The sequence below is a fragment of the Protopterus annectens genome, chromosome 16.part0, assembly GCF_019279795.1.
Source record: "Protopterus annectens isolate FY-2018-M chromosome 16.part0, PAN1.0, whole genome shotgun sequence".
NCBI lineage: Eukaryota > Metazoa > Chordata > Ceratodontiformes > Protopteridae > Protopterus > Protopterus annectens.
The window spans coordinates 65,845,872-65,866,974 of NC_056750.1; the positions used below are offsets into that span (position 1 = coordinate 65,845,872).

The 21,103-nt window shown below is 40.7% G+C and overlaps 1 protein-coding gene across 1 annotated transcript in view; it reads left to right on the forward strand.

The window, feature by feature from the left end:
* The window catches only part of NOP10 (NOP10 ribonucleoprotein), a 44,025-nt gene extending 26,757 nt beyond the window's left edge, over positions 1-17,268 (forward strand). Inside the window, exon 2 of the mRNA XM_044058691.1 lies at positions 16,512-17,268. Coding sequence (XP_043914626.1) covers positions 16,512-16,652 — 141 coding nt within the window. The 3' untranslated portion in view covers positions 16,653-17,268. The remainder of the gene's footprint in view (positions 1-16,511) is intronic.
* The last annotated feature ends 3,835 nt before the right edge of the window (positions 17,269-21,103 follow it).

Sequence of the window (21,103 nt, forward strand, 5' to 3'; positions counted from 1 at the left end):
CTGGAAGTATTCACACAGTTGCAGAAAAACAATACATTCCTGACTGATCTAGAGAAGTACTGTTCCTTCTTACTTAATAGAGCAAGGCAAGATGAAGTAGGTGAGGGATCCTTCTATGTCAAGTTCCAAGAAACAGACTGCAATGAGACTTCAGTCTAAGCCAATATTAAAACATTATTTCTATACAGAGTGACATCTGGTCATCTGACTTCTGGTTCCCATGCAACCTCTCCATTGCTTAAAACTGCCAGGATTTGACCCCAACTATCAGATGCCACCAACTATCTGTTCTCCTGAGAATGTCCTTAGGAGTCCCCCAGGGCTCCATACTTGGCCCACTACTATTCTCTCATTTACCAATCTGCTCTCAACCTCCACCCCCAATGCCTCAGTAGTATAATATGCTGAGGACACCACCATCATATATGCAGCCCATACAATAGGTGACCTCCAGTCCCTAACATAAAACTTGTTTCACAGAAGCTGAGACGTGCTTCACTTAACTCCCAGCTTATCCTAAAGCCAAATAAAACCAAACTACTACTTTTCAGCCGACCCCCCCCCCCTTCGGCAACAACTGTACTGTTATGTCTAACAATAAAATCATGATCACCCCTACCTCCCATACCAAATTGTTAGGTGTAGAAATAGACAACAACCATAGATTCGACATCCATATAGCCCAAACTAAAAAAAAAAAAAAAAAAAAAGTTTGCAAAAAAACTAGGACTACTCTATAGGAACAAGCAATTTCACACTAAACGCACCAAAACTACTGTAGCCAAGACACACCTGCTGTCTACCCTCCTCTATGCATCCCCAGTACTAATTAACATCAGCAAAACTGATCTGAACAAACTTGAATCTTGTTATAACCAGATTGCCAGATTTGTTACTGAATCCCAATGTAGGACACATCGCTGTGAAGCTCTGAAACAACTAAACTGGCTTGAGCTATCCGCTGGCATTAGCTCACAAACTGTACTGCTACCTGGCTAAAACTCCAGCACTCCATAATCTAATTAAACCATATTTTGCATAAAGAACTTTGATATATAGTACCTAAAACCGCTGGGAATCCTCCAAAATAATTCCACAGGTAAATCTCGCTCCAGTTTCCTTATTTCCAAGGCCTGGAATACCCTACCTACCCATTTAAACACTATTGGCTCTACTCCAACATGTAAAAAGCACCTCAAAGTGCACTACACAAATAACTGGTTATGCTCCTGTAACTCCCCAGGATAAACACTTAACAATCTTTTTCACCTCAACCCAATTTGCCATACCTTTTTCTTTTCAACCACAAAACTAACCAGTCTGCATTATTGTAAAACCTAGTATTCTTTTTCTACTTGGCTTATACTGATCCAAAATCTTGAACTTTTAACCTAAACATTATGTTCACTATTTAGCCTTGTCTTGTATTTCCACTTCACGGTGCACGCCTCTCAGTTGTTATGCCAGTTCACCCACACTACTAGTAACCTCTTAACTAGCTGCAACAACTCTATTTCAGCTAGCTGTGTTGGCATATGTTAACAGATCTGCACTTCTCCTGGCAGAGCTGGCAGTACCTCACATCACACCAGATATCAACCTAGTAAAACTAATCTGGTCAACAGATGATTGGATAAATAAAAACTGGGTGTGTCAGTGGACACGCAGTCCTTTTTCAGAGGTAATGCTGGAGCACTGCCCACTTGAGTGACTTACTTAGTCACACAGTAAGCAATGCATATTTTTAAACCATATTGCAAGTTTTAAAAAAGTGGTAATTAAGCAATCTTTTTGTACTGTTAATGATTTTGTGTACCAAACCAAATTTTATTCATTTACATGTTGTGTATTTTATCTTGGCTGCAGAGCTTTAGTTGGACAGTTAAGTATACAGTGGTATTTGCCCCCCCCCCCCTTTTTTTTTTTTTTTTTTTTTTTTTTTTTTTTTGGGTGGAAGCTGCATTTCAGCAATATTTTATTTACTTTAGTATGCAACTCTTATTTGATGTTTGTAATTTCTGTTTTATTTGACATTTGTAATTTCAGTTTTTTTACCTCTGGGATGAACCTGAAGAGGGTCAAAGTAAACCAGAGAACTGCATTGGTTAATAAACAAAACTAAAAATAAACACTTTGCTGGTTAGACCTGTGTTTCTCCCATTCTACAAGGAGCAGATTTAGGTAAAATTGGAACGTTGGTGAAACGTTCACTAGTGTCACGTTCCTTGGATGCAAAGCTGACAGCTGACGCCATCTTCTCCAGTCTTTCTTGCCGTGCGGTGATAGCAGTTCGCAAGTACCGGTCGGCTGACTCGAATTTTTCTATATACTTCGGTCCGAAGATTAATCTAAGTACCCCGTTGGGGAAACTTTTTTTTCTTGCTCCACTCCGATGTCGGAATAATTGTATTTCATGTGGGAAGGAAATACCTCATAAGGATTTTCATTCTAACTGTATTCCTTGCTTAGGCCCTGACCACGACGTAGCTAGTGTCGGTTTTGTGCTAGATTCAATCAACGTACAATTAAGCGAAGGTACGATTTTGCTTTTCATTACTTCGGTAGGCGCTTTAACTACAAAATGTCATCGGATACGGTCCCGGCTACCGGAGTTCACAAACGTCGCAAGGATAAAGACAGGCCTCCGAGGTCCAAATCTGATAACGCAACACACAAGCGGAGCCAGCTTCAGGTTCAGCTGACATTAGTGAGGCGCTTTTGCAGCCCCTGTCGTCGGCCATTTCAGAACAGACGGCCGAAACGGACTCTCATGAGGAGCCAACCAGGCCTTTAAATATTTCTGTTGCAGGACCTTTGGAAAATGCTCCTTCGGATGGGTCCGGAGCCTTTGTGCAGGTACCGGCTTCCGAAGGGGTTTTCAGGCCTACTCAGCTACTAGTAAAGACAAAGGCAAAGACTCCTTCTAAATCAGACTTCAACACAGGCCTCTTCTGAACTGGCTCCCAAGTCACAGAAACGGTTACTCAGGATGGTGGAGGATTTACTTACTATGATTAGGGGTTCACATCCCCCTCCAGACAAAAGGCCAAGGCAGGATGTTTATTATGATTCCTCTGATCAGGCTTCTGTTTCCTCAGTTTCTTCTTCTGATCAGGAATATTCTTTCCCTCCTTATGAGGATTCTGATGCTGAAGAATGCATTCCTTCAGCTTCTCCCCCTGAGGATTTCTCTTTTGGGGAAACTTTGCATGAAATGAGGGAACATTTCCACTGGGAAGGACAGGAGTATTCGGAATCCAAGAAAAGACTAAGGGATTTTCTTCTTCCCCAACATAGACCCCTGGCTATTCCTCCTGTTTTGGATATTGTGGATGATGCCTTTTCGGAGGCTAATTTAACCCCCTGACTCTCTTCCTCCTCCTGTTAAGCCTGATAGATATTACAGGGTTCCTGATTCCCATCAGTTTTTATACAAGAACCCTGCTGCTGACCCTGAAACTATTTCTCAGGGTCCTAAGGGAGTTAAGGCCGCTTCTGCCAAAAATCCCATTCCTACTGAAAAGGATTCTCGATCCTTTGAAAGATGGGGCAAAAAGGTGTACACTTCTGCTACTTTGTCCATTAGGGCAACTGTCAGTTTCATATGCTTAAATACCAGCAATTTCTCTTGTCTGTTTTATTTCTGCCTGTGTAGATGAGGAATTACATGACTTATTGCATGCCACTGAACAGGTTGGGAAGCATGGTTTACACTGTGGATTTGATGCCTTGGAGGCTTCTTGTAGGGCTGCGGCCTCTGGCACGGTCATTAGAAGGCATGCATGGCTAAAGGAACAAAATTTACCTGAACAAGTAAAGGCTAAATTATTGGATGCTCCTGTTCAGCATAATGTTTTGTTTGGATCAAAAGCTGAAGAGGTGATTAAAACGATGGAGGATAAGGCGAAATCCATGCAAACAGTTATACAAGTACAGCCACCTAGATTTAGCAGGAATTGGCCTTCAAAAAATTGGTCATTTTCCACTTCAGACAGGCCTCAGAGGGGTAGATATAGACGCTCCAGAGGTAGGCCTCAAACACAAGCTGCTTATAGACCAAGACAGTGGACTGCTTCCACCCCTATGGGAGGAGAGGACAGGTCACAATCTCAAAGGAAACAAAACTCAATGACTCCCTCTGTTGGGCTACAGGAACTTCTTGCCTGGAAGCCCCTCTCGGAGGAAAACTCTCTTATCAAAATTGGACTCAAATAACCCAAGACAAATGGGTTTTGGATGTGGTTTGAAGAGGTTACATATTCCATTTTCATACCTTGCCAAGGCCGAGCAGATGGCCAGACCTTCCAAAACATCAATGGACGGAGGCCTTAAACCAGGTGGAAGCTCTTTTGGCTATGAATGCCATAGAACTGGTTCCTCTTTCAGAGATGGGAAAAGGTTTTTACTCAAGGCTTTTTCTAGTCCCAAGGAAGCAAAACTCATGGAGACCCATTCTGGATCTGTCTGTCTTGAACACCTTTCTAGAGATTCCAAAATTCAAGATGCTTACTCTACAGCAGCTACTTCAATGCTGTCCAAAGATGCATGGATGGTAACTTTGGATTTAAAGGAGGCATATTTACACATTCCCATCGGGCAGGATCGCAGAAAATACCTCTGGTTCAAGGCCGGATCGAGGCACTTTCAATTCTCTGCGCTGCCCTTTGGATTGTCTACTGCGCCTAGGGTCTTCACCAAATGTCTGGCTCCAGTAGTAGCTTATTGCAGACTCAAGGGAATTCAAATTTACCCTTATCTTGGGTAATTCAGGCAGACAGCAAGGATGTCTTACTCCAGCATCTAGAATTTGTACAGAACCTCCTCAAGTTCCTGGGATTCTCTGTAAACATAAAGTCAAATTTGACACCATCACAACAGATAACTTTTCTGGGTGCACTTCTAAACACCACAACCCACAACCCAGATGGCATTTCTGACATCCGAAAAACAATTACAACTGGCTTCAACTTTCAAAACCTTGGCAACTGTAACTCCACTATCTGCAAGGAAATTCCTGCAGGCTTTGGGTTACATGGCCTCCTGCATCCTTCTCGTACCATATGCAAGACTACACATGAGTAAAATACAGTGGTACCTAAAAAGTGTATGGTCTCAGCATTGCCACAGTTGAGACATACTGATCTCTGTCCTTCCTTGCTTTCAAAAGGAATTTCTTTGGTGGTCCAGGGCATGTGCTCTAAACAAAGGGAAACCCTTCCGTCTGCCTCCTGCCACTCAGATTCTAACCACAGACGCCTCGGATTATGCTTGGGGACCCCATTTTCAGGGCAATTGTTTGCAGGGCCTTTGGACAAAGGATCAGAAGCACCTGCATATCAATTTAAAGGAAGTGTTAGCCGTTCAGAAAGCTCTGTTGGCCTTCAGGAATCTTTTACAACCAGGACAACTGCTAATACGGACAGACAACACCACAGTTATGTGGTACATAAACAATCAAGGGGGATCTCATTCCTACCCCCTTTGCAGACTAGCCATGGATCTATGGAACACAGCTCTAGCTTGCAATCTGGATCTTCAAGCTCAGTTTCTACCAGGGAAACGAAATTTCCTGGCAAACAGTCTGAGCAGAAACCTTTCGGATCCACACGAGTGGATGCTGGACACCAAAATATTCAGGATAACAGCAGTCTGGGGATGTCCTCACAAAGACCTCTTTGCATCCCATCTCAATCATCAACTACAGAATTTTTGCACCAGGACTTTCCACAGAGAAGCTTGGAAAGTGGACGCCCTGTCATTCAGTTGGAGGAACCTCTCGGGATATGCCTTTCTGCCTCTTCCTCTTCTACCACGGGTTTTATTGAAGATAAAACAGGACAAGCCCAAGATGATCTTGCTAGCTCCAAATTGGCCTCTGCAGTTTTGGTATCCAACTCTAAAACAAAAAAATAAATAAAACCTATGCCTGGAGCCCCCTTGGGTTTTACCTCAGTCTCCGAACCTTCTGTCCCAACATCAGGGTCAGGTTCTACACTCATGTCAGAACTCTCAGCCTGGCGGCCTGGTTAATCCAGGGCCTTTGATTTCTTCTTTACTACCCAAGCAGGTTATGGATGTCATTTTAGAAGCCAGACGTCCTAGCACTAAAAAATCTTATGCAGGAAAATGGAAAAGATTTTGTTCCTGGATGCAGGCTCAGGATTCTGATCCTCTTCTTCCTAATATTACTTTAAAATTACTTGACAGATCTCTTACATAAGGGTCTCTCTTTCTCTTCCATTAAGATGCATGCCTCTGCTATTTCTGCTCATTATAATACAGACCCTCCCATCTTTTCCCACCAGCTCATGAGTTTCTCAGAGGAGCTAAGAACTTAAGACCTCCTAGATCTCCTCCCATTCCTGTTTGGGATCTCAACTATGTTTTGGAAAAACTAACCTTGCCTCCTTTTGAGCCTGCTGCCTCTTCTGACATCAAGTTTTTATCTTGGAAGACAGCTATCCTGTTAGCCCTAACCTCTGCCTGGAGAGTTTCAGAGTTACAAGCTCTTATGGCTGTGGAACCTTATATTATTTTTCATCAAGACAGGGTATCTCTGAGGACTAATCCTACCTTCATGCCTAAGGTGGTTTCCAAAGTGGCTTTAAATCAAACTATCCACTTGCCAACCTTTTTCCCCACTCCTCAAAATAAAGGGGAAAGGATCTTGCATTCCTTGGATGTACACATCACCTGAACAGAACCAAGGACTTCAGAAAATCAGAACAATTGTTTCTTATGCTTCAAGTTCCCAAGGTAAAGCCATTTCAAAACAGACCATTTCTAAATGGATTGCTCATGGAATCAGATTTTGTTATTCTCACCATGGAAAGCAGATCCCAGGGAGTATACGGACTCATTCCACCAGAGCTGCTGCCACTTCTGCGGCCTTCCTCAGGGGAGTTCCTACCAAGGACATTTTGGAAGCTGCAACTTGTGAGTTCAGTGCATACTTTTTCTAAGCACTACAATCTACCTCTCTACTCCAAGTCTAGGGCAGGCTTTGCCTCTGCAGTCTTGCAGGGCCTTTTTAGCCGCCCCTTCCTCTTTATGACCACCTCCCTTTCTTTCAGCTTTGGGATTCTACCCTACAGTCATGACTGCAACAGTGAAACACGATGAACATAGTACAGTTGTGTACACCTACCATAAATGTAGATGTTAGAGTGTCTTCACTGTTGCAGTCTGGGTTTCCCTCCCTCCTGTCCCCTCTTGTTTTTACTTTTGTGTATTTCCTTTTTTCACCATTCTTCTGAGGTGTATTTGCAAAGGTTATGGGACCTTTTTCATTTTGGGACTCCTGACATCTGGGGCAAGAAAAACTGGAGAGGATGGCGTCGGCTGTCAGCTTTGTACTCCTGGCGCTCTGACGTCAGGGAGCGTGGTTGAACAGCCGACGCCGGACCCAGACTTTGGGATTCTGGCCGACCTGGGGCTGCCTGCCGGCAGCGGAGAACCCTACAGTCATGACTGCAACAGTGAAGACACTCTAACATCTACATTTATGGTAGGTGTACCCAACTGTACTTTGTCCGTAGCCTCGAGCAGTCCAATAAATGGAAATGTATCACTTGTGTTTTTGAAGTGCCTGCATGTTTGGTAACGTTCTGCTTGTGTAGAAATGGTTTACTTAATTATAATTCTTGGCTTGTCTTAGTTTTTCATCAGAATGCATCCCTGACCCTTAGAGTTTCTATGCCCAGTCTTGAGGCTGTGAAGAATTGATGAGACTTGGTCTCATAATTAAAACATTACAGAATGCTTAATTTGTACCATTTTGATTTACGAAACTTCATATTAAGTGCTGCTAATTTGGCAAATGTGATCCTCATGCTTGGGGGGAAAAGAGAGAGATACTCGCTTGTAATGCTCTGTAAAAGGGCGTTTACTTTCTGCATTTTACTTGTATTCAGTCAAACACAGCAGGTGTTCTGTTCACTGTTTCATTTTATGCAAAACCAAAAAATGTTGGTACTGCATGGGAGGTAGGCTTCATAATCTACAGGAGGTGTGTTTTGTTTTTTTTTGTTTTTTTTTTTTGTTCTTTCTTGCTAGGAGTCCAATCCTTGACCCTGGCATTTAATGTCCATGTAGGTGGTGCTTGCGTATCCCTTCACACAGCCACAATGAACAAACTGTGCGCTCTTCAGTCATACATGGTACAGCTGAGCCCTGCAGCATCTCTACTGTGAGCTTAACCAAAAACCTTTTCCACCTTGTTTGTTCCCACTCACTCTTGCTTGATTCATTAGGTACTGGCACCACTAGTGCCGCCCAGGTGCCCTGGACTGCTATCATAGCTTCACCCCTTTGCTGTTTGTGATACTAGTTAGTGCTGTATATATATTTATAAATCTTAGCAGTATAATGAATATTTATAAATCATAGCACTATAATGAAGTTAATTTGTAAATCTGTATTTAAAAAAAAAAAAAAACTCCAGATTAATTAAAGATAGAACTCCAGAGCAACTAAAGATAGGTGCAGGGCAGAAAAACAATGACCTTGTGCAACTGTCATCAAGGTGGCCGTGGCCCTAAACCCACGCTGGTGCCTGATGTGCCCAGTCGGGGTTCGGCTGCACCTTCTGCCTGTGTTCTGTCATGTATACCACATGGGCATGTCTTTGTCGAAGAAGGAGCACATCTGTAACGTATGCTGCATTTCCTGCACTTCCGATTCCATTGGGTACCAGCTGTGATGGGTATGCTGGTAGTGCCCCCCCCCACACCTCACTGGCTGCATCAGTGCCCAAACAGTTAGCTGATTACAGTTTTTCTGTGGTTTCATCCAGAAACAGTAATAAGAACTAGCACTCTCAACAGAGCTTTTGGTAAAAAATGAGAACCTTTTTTTTTCCCCTGACGTTCCTCTCCCCCTTTTAAAGGCATATTTAGTTGGGGGTGGGCTAAACTGGTTGTTAGGCATAAAAGTAAGACGTTATCATCAACTATTTAAATTGTATCACAGATTTGTTTAAAAGTTCAGGATTGCTGTACTTCGATAGTGTTACCCTTATTCTGAGGTATATCAGTCCTGGAGGTGGTACACAAGTAGCAAGAGTGTAAGAGGGAACATTTGGGCAAAGCCCACCCCCTTGTTCAGAAATGCAGAGTTTAAGTGGTAGTAAACATGAGATAAAAAAAAAAATAGATTTCTTGAGAAAATATTGTCACTAGTTTAAAGTTGTTTTTGCTGTTTTCATTTTGAGAACTTGATTGCACATTTTGGTATTTGTTGCTACCATTACAGAGCCAGACAAAGCTTATTACTTTTCAAAATGGTGGTGAGAGAATTCTACCAGAAGTTTAACAAAGCACTGACTATATTCCTGGCTTCATGACGTAAAGTGATTTGACTATGACCCCATGCTGCCAGAGTTCATTTAGCACCCCCCGGCACAGAGGTTGCCAGGGTTCATTTAGCAACCCCGGCACTAGAGCCAGCCAAAGAGAGAGAAGGAGCTTGACCCATTTGCCTCTGTGGGAAGAGGATTGTGAGCATCCAGGGGCATACAGGCATGGTGGTGTAGTCGATTGTGAGATCCAGGGGCATATGGGTATAGTGCAGATTCGATTGTGAGCATCCAGGGGTTTAACGGGCATGGTGTGGTTCCCTGTTGAAGACCAAGTAAACCAGCTTGCTTGCTTCAGGATTGGGTGGGGTCTAACGGTGCCCTTTGCAGAAAGGAGGAAGCGGATAGCAAAGTTGGCCAATTGCATGCATAGTTGATTTTGTACGGTCGCAAAGTCGAAAAAAATGGCCCTTCTCCCCTATGCTTACCATCTGTGATCAGGAAATGAATGGGTCAGTTCACTGAGAGACAGTTGGTGATAATGCAGAGGTGGCAAAAAAAAGCACTGGGGATGAGGTGCTTTAATTTAAACATGATGATGGGCATAGATTGAAAGCCCATGGATGGAGATGGTGTAGCAGGACTAATTGCTTCCCACCATTCTCCAGCAGTGCCATTTGTGTATAAGGAAAATAAAAGTTGGGTGCCCGTCTCTTCATATTATCAGATGTTGGACTCTCGCTGGAACTTACTGACCAGCTGTAGATTCTTCAGTCACTTTAGTAAAATTAATGCAGTATAACAAATGTTGGTGCACATCAAGGATTAATTCTACGCATTTAATAGTTGTTCACTGATGTAATTTTTGGTGATGGTTTTGTAATTTTTGGTGACAGTTTTGTAAATTTTAAACTGTCAAGTGTGTTTCTTGGCTTCCACAAACAAGACAGTGCTGAAGTGAAGAGTTTTGTTTTTCGTTTGCCAGTGCCACCCAGAATAAAACTTGGCTTATGTCTTTGTTTTTGCTGTTCAACCAGCAAATCACCACACATGTTAACTAGTCTGCGTGTACACATTTTATGTTGTACGTAAATCCTTGGTTTGCTTCCTTTTTTTGTTTTTTGTTTCTGTGTTACTGTTTTGGCTAGTGCAATCCTCTTTACAGGGACTGCATGTGTTCCTGCCTTGTTTGGCTGTAGGTAAATATCATTGGTTGCTCCAAGGTTTTGTGCCAGAGGTTATTTTGTGGAAGATGAGACTGAAGAAGCTTTCGTATTTATAACCCAGTAAGGACACTTGCACCCTGTGTATATGTTATCTCCCATGCTTTGCCTTCTGCACGTTTATGTGGGCAGCATTACTACCTTTTTTGTGTAGTAGGTCTGTATGTTAAATCCTATGCCATATCCGTTGTCATTGTCAACCCCCCCTGCAGAATACTGTAAGGTATGCACTTTGGGCCTGTGTTTTCTGTCAAATAGGAACAAATGGGTTATGTCAAGGAATGAGTTTGAGAGAAAGTCAAGGACAGATTCCAGCTGTGGACTCCAGGCAGCAACAAAGCCGTTTTAAAAATCTGTTACTGCCATTTGCTGGTTAGTACTGACTGGTTTTAGTGCAAAGCATGATCTTAAAAGGATTTGAGGGGTGCCTAACAGTTGAGCCTCATGCTGTAGAAGTTCTTAAGTAGCCCCCCCCCCCAAAGGTATTGAAGTGTAGTCACTGTGCTCCATGTATAATTAAGAAAAGGAAATTACAGATGCCCTTGTGAGTGTTGACAATAAGTAATGCTGATCTCCTCTGTTTAGAAGCCTAGTTTACTCCAGAAGGACCAGATATTCTATCAGTAATTGAGTAATATATCAAACAGGAATCCAGTCCCTCAATCTGTCTAGGAACAATTTAATTATTTTAGCACCTTTCTAGTCAGTATCAAAAAAAGACTGAAGTTTTAAACGGCACGTTGAGCTAAAACTCTTGGCATTTCAACACTTGTACATCAGTGCGACTGAAGGTTCATCATCTGTTTCTCCAGATACAGCTACTTGTATGTTCTCAACGCGTATGTGTAGATTCACTTCTGGAGCTTTTTTGCTCTTTCCCCTCAAGGTGATTTTCATGACTGTTTCTAAAACATATTGGTTACAATTGGAAATCTGCTCATAATAGACTGTTAGGCGCATTCTTGTGCATTGCCGGCCAGGTGGGAATATAAAGGGAGCTGTATTGGGCTCAGCTGACCTATTTAAAAGCTGTAACAGTCCCATCACACTGATGTGTAGAACAAACTGCAACCTGCAGTTTTTGTTGACTAAGTAAATACGCTTACACTAAATACAGTCGCCTCTTTTTAAGGGCAGTCCATAGCATTGTGCTTGCAGCACGAAGCCTTAGTTGTACATATTAATCTGCGACCCAGAAGTTGTAACAGCAATCATCTAACAGCCTTGGAAGCTTTAATGTTCTAGGAGCGCAGAACACCATCACCAGTTTAGTGCATCAAAATTAAAAATGTATTGGCTTAAATAGCAGTTGCACGCTACCCTAATCAGGTTTGTTTGAATTGGTAGGTCTGTATCTTACTACTGCATAAGGTTTTGAATTTCAGATTCCACACAAACAGGTAAAGGCCCCATGTGTTATTAAGAATTGTTTGGGTCACCAAATAGGTCTCGATTGAATTTTGCTTTGATGTGCTGCAGAGATATTTCAACAGTGCTGCAGAAATATGGGTTACTGTGCGTTACATGTTTTATTTACAGTGGATATAAAATACACACCCCTGTTTTAAATGCCCGGTTTTTGTGATGTATAAAAAAAAAATGAGACTACAATAAATCATTTAAAAAACTTTCCCACCTTTAATGTGACCCACAAACTGTACAATTCAATTGCAAAACAAATCTGTTGGGGGATAAATATAAAAAAAATAAAAGTATAAGCTGGTTGCATAAGTGTGCACACTCTTAAACTAATACTTTGTTGAAACACCTTTTGATTTAATTACAGTATTATATTTGGAAAAAGATGCTAAGGATGAAGCTGTCAGGTAACAGGAAAAGAGGAAGGCCTAAGATGAGGTTTATGGATGTGGTGAGAGAGGACATGCAGGTGGTTGGTGTGACAGAGCAAGATGCAGAGGACATGAAGAAATCCTAATGGGAGCAGCCGAAAGAAGATGATTCAGTCTTCTTGGGGAGGAGTCTTATCAGCATGCCACATCTTGACAATATTTGCCCACTCTTCCTTGCAAAAGCGCTCCAAATATGTCATATTGCAAGGGCATCTCTTGTGCACAGCCCTCTTCAGGTCACCCCACAGATTTTCTATTGGATGTAGGTCTGGGCTCTGGCTGGGCCATTCCAAAACTTTAATTTTCTTCTGGTGAAGCCATTCTTTTGTTGATTTGGATGTATGCTTGGGGTCGTTGTGTTGAAAGGTGAAATTCATCTTCAGCTTTGTAGCAGACACCTGAAGGTTTTGGGACAAAAGTGACTGATATTTGGAACTATTAGTAATTTCCCTCCACCTTGACTAAAGCCCCAGTTCCAGCTGAAGAAAAGCAACCCCAAAGCAGGATACTGCCACCACCATGCTTCTCATCACCAAAAGAACACCATCACCATGGTGAAGTGTTTTTGCGTCAAACATACCTTTTGGAATTGTGGCCAAAATGTTCAATCTTGACCTTATCAGACCGTAACACATTTTCCCACATGCTTTTGGGAGACTTGATGTATTGTTTTGCAAATTTTAGCCGGGCCTGGATGTTGTGTAAGAAAAGGTTTCTGTCTTGCAACCCTACTCCATAAGCCAGACATATGGAGAATATGGGAGATTGTTGTTGCACGTAGTACACAACCAGTACTAGTACACAACCAGTACTTGCCAGAAATTCCTGCAGCTCCTTCAGTGTTGCTGTAGGTCTCTTGGCAGCCTCCCTGACAAGTGTCTTCATCAATTTTGGAGGGACGTCCAGTTCTTTGCGATGTCACTGTTGTCCCATATTCTCTCCACTTTTTGACGACTGTCTTCACTGTGTTTCTTGGGGTAGTTTAACTTCTCCTGACTGATACCCATCAACAATGCTATACCTTTGATGCTTTTTAAAAGCTCTGCGAGCCATGGCTTTTTGCTATAGCAGGCAACGGAGTAAATGTTGGGAAAATCCTACTAGGATAACTGAACTTTTTGGGGTTAATCAGTGTCCCTTTAATTGTTGGCAGGTATGTACCCAAGAAGACAATGTTGTCATTAAAGCAAAAGGTGCTTCAACAAAGTATTAGTTTAAGGGTGTGCACACTTGTGCAACCAACTTATTTAAGTTTTATATTTTTTTCCCCTAACAGAGTTTTCAGTTGAATTGTACAGGTTATAGGTCACATTAAAGGTGGGAAAAGTTTTGAAATGATTTATTGTGGTCTTATTTTAACAGGGTTTTGTACACTTTTTATATCCACTAGATGTGCATTATTGGCAACAAACCATGGGTGTAGATCCCTTCTTGGCTTATGGTGCAGCTGTACTAGATTGCCATCTCAAATTTTGCAGATTTCTGCTCCTCTCAAAGTACATCTTCCTACGATGTCCACTTTCTGGTAGGGCAGTCGTGATAACTCTGCCTTCTCTTAGAAGTTTGCAAAGCGGTCCTTAATGGGGGACTAGTGAGAAAAATGTGGCTACAGAGTCTTGGGCCTCCATAGAGCCTGAAAGTGGTGCTGCAGAAATCACCCTTTTCGAACCAGCATCTTCACCCATCTAAAATACTTATTTTGGGAGAGTTTATTTTTTTTTAGTTGCACTTACTTTCAGAACTTCAACGTCCCTTATCTTTCAGAAGGAAAGGGTATAGTTTCAGTATATAGGTTGGCTGCTGAGACTAACTTGTTTTGCAAATTATTTCACTAATGGAGAATATCTGTAGTAATGCCTAATGCCCATAGGCAATTTAGATTTTACTTTAATAGAACCAAAGTTTAGAATTGTTCTCTTTGGCATTTTTGCAAAATAAGTTAGGGCAGAAAGTCTAGACACTGGATTTGTTTTGTAGTGGTGCTTTGTGTATGCATGCAAGGTGGCTCAGAGATTGCATTCAAGTCTGTTATGAACAGTATGCGAGCAGCTTCCACCAGGACTGCTCATTCTGTTGGAGTCTTAACTGCCTCCTAAGGTCGTCTTACTAATGTTTCTGTTGAGTAGCTACAGTGTGGGCTTCTCTGCATATTTTCACAAACCACAGTTTGTAGGATGTGGTATCCAGGGAATGCCTTTTTTGTGGCCATATTTTTCCATGGATTCTCTCAACATCCTTTAATCCACTCTCATTCCCCATTCCAGTGTTGAAGCAAGGTCTGGAGGAAGGGCTGTTGATTAGAAAGATGGGCTCTGGAGCTGAGAACAGCTAGTACATAGTACTATATAGGAGGGTAAGAGGACAGGGAGATGGCTTCAGATAAGCCTAACACAAAATATTTCCCCAGGCACTGTTGGTAAGTTATGCATGTTCAAAAGGATGGATTACAGTGATATAGAGCTGCTGTTGGGGTAGGTGATAACTTTTGAACCCCCCCCCCCCGAAAAATCACATCAGCCTGCTGCCAGAGTCATAGTGATGAATCTGTAGAAAGTCTGTCTTTGCAGAAAGGATGGCCCTTATATTTTGTTGTTGACAGGGAAAAGTCTCTAGACCTGTGACCTTTACTCCCTACCATGGACTATAAGTCCATTTTCTGTAACTGTTCCAAATCCAGAGACTAGGCAAGCCGAGTGTCTTTTTTTGTCAGCTCTCTGTGTTTTGAGCGCTTATAGTATTAGGTAATACTTTATCTGGGTGTTAAGTGATATGCTCCATCTTGCTTGGTTGGGGGGCTTAGAAAACTTTCTTGGCTCATTTAGTGAGGAAGATGAGATTTAAGTTTATACTTCTTAATTTCGGGTAGTTGAGAGTTTATTTGCTTCATTGCTTTTTGAAAACTTAAATTATTTACTTTTTCCATTTTTCTTATAACCGTTAACTTGCAGTGGTTAAAATTACTGCAGCTTGGATTGTGTGGCTCTTATTGTTTATGGTTGCAGCTAGTTGCAGACTATCCATCCATCCATCCACTACCCAGCAGGTGTGGTCCAGTAACAATTTTTATGTTGTGGTTCTAACTGAAACTGCAGCTTGATCACTTCCATTAACCAGGAAGTGCTCTTGCCCCCACCCCGTACAAAGAGGTACACGCAGTTAAATGGGTAAGAGTGCTATGACAAGCAGCAATGCAGGTAAACTACATGCAGGAATTGATTTTGCTGCTGATTTGCACACACTACATTTTTGCTGTTGCAGATAAATGTTTGATGCACTAAAGTTAAAATGCATGTTGACTTGTATTTTGGCATTTCTTTTTGATTTTAATTGTTTCTGCGATGTATTGTTTGAGTTCAGTTTGCTTGTCTTGTTGGTCATGATACAAGTATTCAGTAGGATTCTGTTGATCAACATTGTTAGTGCAACAGGTGTGTAAAGTTGTTGTAACTGTTTTGAATAATGATATTTACATAACACCCTGTAAGCCTGAAAATATTTTGGTGCAATACAAATTAATGCACGGAAGACCAGAGTGGTTCTCGGTTCTCTACCTACTTCAGAGGATTGGAATCTCCAAGGCCCTAAGGCCACTGATAACATGAAGGCTTCCACCTGCACAGAAGGTTGGTCTGACTAGGCCTACCATTTCCAACCCCCCGCCCCCGATGAACAAGCCTGCGTAATCCCCTTATGTCCATCCTTTCCTACCAGACTATTCAAACACCTGAGTATAGTCTAGTCTCCTCTCAGTTGCAGAGCCAATCAGTCCAAATTGTTTTAATTAAAAGCCTGAAACCAAGCTTTATCTTGGCCATGAATGTTCTTGCAAAATTCCAGCTTTTCTGCCTTTTAAAGGGTCGCATGATGATTAACTGAAAAGATGGATACCTTTAGTGACAGAAGCTCCCTTCACAAATACCCTCATGGCTTTGGTGTTATCCTCCTGTAGTACCACAGCCACCATTAAAGTCAGTATGTTTGCCGCAAAAGGCTGTTTTAAGCGTTTGTACATGGCATATCTAGTTTTGGGTACTGCATGATTTGTATCGGTTACTTCTGTGCATTCTTGCTATTGGTTATCTGAGCAAATGGACATCACTTCTTAAGGCACTTGATTTAAATAATTTTGTGTTTATTTTACAGAAGTATGACCCTGAAGGGAAGCCAACAGCCTCTGCCCATCCTGCCCGATTTTCCCCAGATGACAAGTACTCGAGACAACGCATCACTGTAAAGAAGCGTTTTGGTGTCCTCCTTACCCAACAGCCAAAGCTGATCATGTAAAACTGGCAGTAGATGAACCTCTGGATTAATGTCTGCAATGCCTGTGTGTTTACATACGTGTATGTATTTAACATACTGGCTTTACAAAACCATACTGGCTTTACAAATATATGGGTGGCTTTACAAATATCTAGGCGACTCTGTAGTTTCTTGTATGTTCTAGTACAGAAGTATCCACTAAAAGATGATTGGAAATGTGCAGTAGCTGTCTGCGGAGTGCAGCATTTCACTTATTGACTCATGTCTTTGAACAGCACCATGATGGTACTTTGAAGCAACACATCACAAACCCACAGTGGAGCATTCCAGGAGAGGAGAGTAGGGCAGCCCAAGCAGCCAGTCAAGTTTGTACCACAGTGCAGAATGGATGTTTTAGCAATTTTTAAAATCGCATCTTCCTCATGCCATACCATGCTGAGATTATTAAAAACGTAGATGTGTAACCATTGTTTTCCCATTGAGCTTTATACTGCTGATGTCTGTTCATTTCAACTTGAACCCGTATCTCATGATGTGCTGCCTTTTCGAAATGTAATCATCTTGTGATTTTTATATCCTCGGTGCAATGGATATAATTTGTGCTATTTGTAATAAATTTTCTACACTTTCTGTGAAATTGTATGTATTTTTCTGGTTAAATGTGTAGTCTTCTGTAAATATGCTTACGTCACGTCAAGTAGAGTGCAGTTGCAGATATAGCAGCTGATATTCCAGCTGATTTGCAGATGAGTTACATGCCATCTTACTATTTGTGTGTTTTTGTTCTGCAACATTAACAGCATTTCTTCTTTCACCATTTGATTTTCTGTTATGCTTCCCAGAATGCATTGTGGGCCTTTTCTTATTTTTACTGTTTTATTTATTGGCATTTTTTGCCGGGAAAGTCCACAGAGCCAAGAAGAGCCCATTTTCATGGGAGGCCCAGGGAGAAAAGCTCCACAAAGGCAGTTAGCATGAATGTACATAGTATTAGAAACAGTTAGTAAAACCAAATGCATTGTGCAAAATATATTATAAAAACACAAGTAGTACAGAGAAATAAAATACAAGGATAGTACAGAGAAATAAAATACAAGGCACAGATAATAGTTTAAGCTAGTCCAATTACAATACAATTCCAGGCAAACTTAGAAGTATAAGCCAGTGCAGTCGCATGACAAATGCAGAGAAATTTATTATAAGGCATGCATATTGAGTATATACATTAGCAGGTGTAGTTTGGTACAGCTAAGGTAAGTTAGCTGAAGAGGAAAGGGGTGTACAAACTGTAGAATGTAGGATAGAGGAATAGGTTAATGGATGAGGGTGGAGTACTGCTGTATTAAAATACCAAATATTTTAATACATTTCTTAATCCACTGTCCATTGTTGTATTTTCCCACCTGGTCCCCCAGATACATTCTCACTGTTGCAAATAAAGTTCCAGTCCCCATCTGTAACAGCATTCCCTGCTGAAAATTGATTATTTCTTCCAAAATTTGATTAAGCTCCATAATAGCAGCTTTACGTGGAATGTGAGTATATGCAATCTATTGCTATCTTTTTTTTTTTTCCTCTTCTGTCACTTTTGGAGCTCCTCTACCAATTAGTGGAAGTACTTCCCTTTTCATTTTCCCTGATTCTGCTGAATATCCGTCCTCTAATCCTTTATCAAATTGGCAAGCACTTGCTTCTAAATGTCTCCTGTAGCATTGCCATTTGCACTTGCTTCTAAATGTCTCCTGTAGCATTGCCATTTGCACTTGCTTCTAAATGTCTCCTGTAGCATTGCCATTTGCACTTTGCATTAATATAATTCTATGCACTTACCTTTTTGGCTGTGAGGCCATTCATGTTCCAAAGTAATGTTTAGTCTAGCTTCCCACCTATTATGATGTTATGACAGTTTTTTTTAATGTCTGTTGCCAACTTTTGTGTTACATGACCCACAAATGTTTGGCAGGTTGAGCCTTTTTACCATTGATTCTTGTCATCTTTATTTGAACCTATGACATATTTACAAGACTTTATGAAAATCCTCAAACACACCACCATAACCTATGTACATCTTCAAATAAAGAGGTTTAACCTTCCTGGTAGGTGCAGTTGTCCCAAATTGATAGCTGCAGTCACAGGCATTAAGTAACCTAAAGTTCAGGTTACCTATGCTAATGCTGATGTTACAGCCTATGCGCTTTTACATACTGTTTTTGTCTTATCCCTCTTAGATATGAAAAACAGCTTGCATGCTTTCAGATTAGCCTCAAGAAAAAGTGCACTGGCTATCTTTTTAATGAGACTAAATTATATACTGTTTAAATAAGTACATTTTAAAGTGTTTAGTAAACAGAAAAGCTACTAGCTCTTATTCACTTCCAATAATGTTTTTATTTTTATTGCAAACTTGCTTTCCTTGTGCCTTATTGCCTTCACCATTTGGTCAGCAGAAATGGTGTGTACAACTGTCCTTAGTTGCAAAGTTGTCATCTGAACTTAACGAAAACTGGAGGCCGGATTCATTCAGAGCTACACTAAGTGCAGCTCTCTTGTAGGTGGCACAGCGCACACAACAGAGTGCAATTTCAGATGTTGAGCCACTAATCTGACATGGTAGAGCTGTTCGAGAAGCTCTAAAGAAATTTTGTTCACTCACTGCAGCCATTTGCTCTGATGTCCAAAACTCTTTTTGAATTACAGCTACCTTTGTAGCTGGCATTAGAAAGAGATGTGTAGAGTAAGCTTTCATTAAAGTTGCTGCTGTTGCCAGACATCTGCCAAGAAGTTTTTTTTTTAAATTTTTTTTTTTTTTTTTAATTAACCATGTTTGGCTTGCTATAAATCGCATTATGAAAATTTAAACAGTAAAACCTGGTAGACAGGGAAATAGTACAGTAAATATTGTTTGCCATCGTATGAGGCCCAAGGTTGTATAGAACCTGTTAAAAAAAACTGCTTATTTCCATGTGCACGTCATATGTCCATAAGATGAAACATCAGTCCTGTGTACAATAATACTGTGTGAGATGACCAGTATTAGTCATATCATACCATTGTGATTTATTTTATAGCACATTCATGCCTTCTCGTCAAGATTTGAATGTGGTCTAGGTATATTTATGTAGTTCTCATATTGTTTTATGTGTTAATTAAGTAATGTGACATGCCATTGATCCAATCTTTTTTTGTCTCCCTCCACCCTTTATCTTTTTTTTTTTTTTTTATTTAAACTTTGCTTTCAAAATGACCATCAGCATAGGGAGGTAGACCGACCACTGAGGTCTACCATACCTCTACAACCACAGGCACACAGCACATGTGGGTCACAAGTCCTGCCCTACCTGCTCCACCTGCATCATGTAGCTGTTATGCAGCTGCTGGTGCAATGGTACCCTCTGGAGCAGTAGTAGTGGAGGTGGTGATTTTTGTTAACAGTCTGAAGCTGGCAGGATCAGTGGAGGACATGATGTTGAGGGCCTTCATTTCCTGAATTGGCAGGGTTAAAAAGGTCCTGTGGTGTTGATGCCACATCAACACTGTCCCAGGCAGCCATCACAGGAGACACTGATGGCAGTTTTTTTTTTTTATTTGATTTTGAAACTATAAGACAAACATATCTATTTACGTAGGTCCACAACTGATCAATACATCAAAGTTATACAGATTAACAACAGTTAGCATTTTAAATCCAAATGAAAAATTTCCAGTATAAGGAATGTGTAGTATTTTTCATTATTAATTTCCGAGGAGTAGTTCCAATGGGAATTCTCTAAATAAATATCTGAAAACCAAATTAAGACTTTGTTATAAATATGATTTTTCATTACATTATTGATATGTATTAAATTCCAATAACATTTCTTTATGTATTTGTTTAATTTTGAATCATAGTTACAAAGTCTCTAAATATTTGTAAAATTAACCAATTCTCAGTATCTTGATTGTGTTTGGATCTCAAAATGTCAACGTTATTTACAGACACACGTGTGTGTGTGTGTGTGTGTGTGTGTGTGTGTGTGTGTGTGTGTGTATATAATCAATAAATTAAGTTACTTTAGTGTTTCAGTAGTAGCATGTTGAAGTTGAGTTTTTAAGTAGTCCTTTGTATATGCAATTGGAAACAGAAAATACAAGTCTTTAATATAATGGTTCGACTATGAACTTTTGGAAAGGGGAAATGATATTTAAATAGGAGTTTTTGAGAAGAGGGTGTAATTCCATTTACGCAGGGAATCCTGTTCTGCCATTATCCCAAACTTTTCTGTGCTAGTCAAAGGAAACTATTGGTTTATTAGGATGCAAAAAGAAAATTTAAATAGAATATTATATATCATCAGTTTTTTAGAACTAAAGATCCTAAGACAATGTTTTAGGGAGAATTACCATTTTAAAAAGCATTCATCCTTTTTCCTTGGTAAATAAAATAACATGTTTAGCATAAGCACAAGAGTTATTGTATAACTTAGAAGTTAATG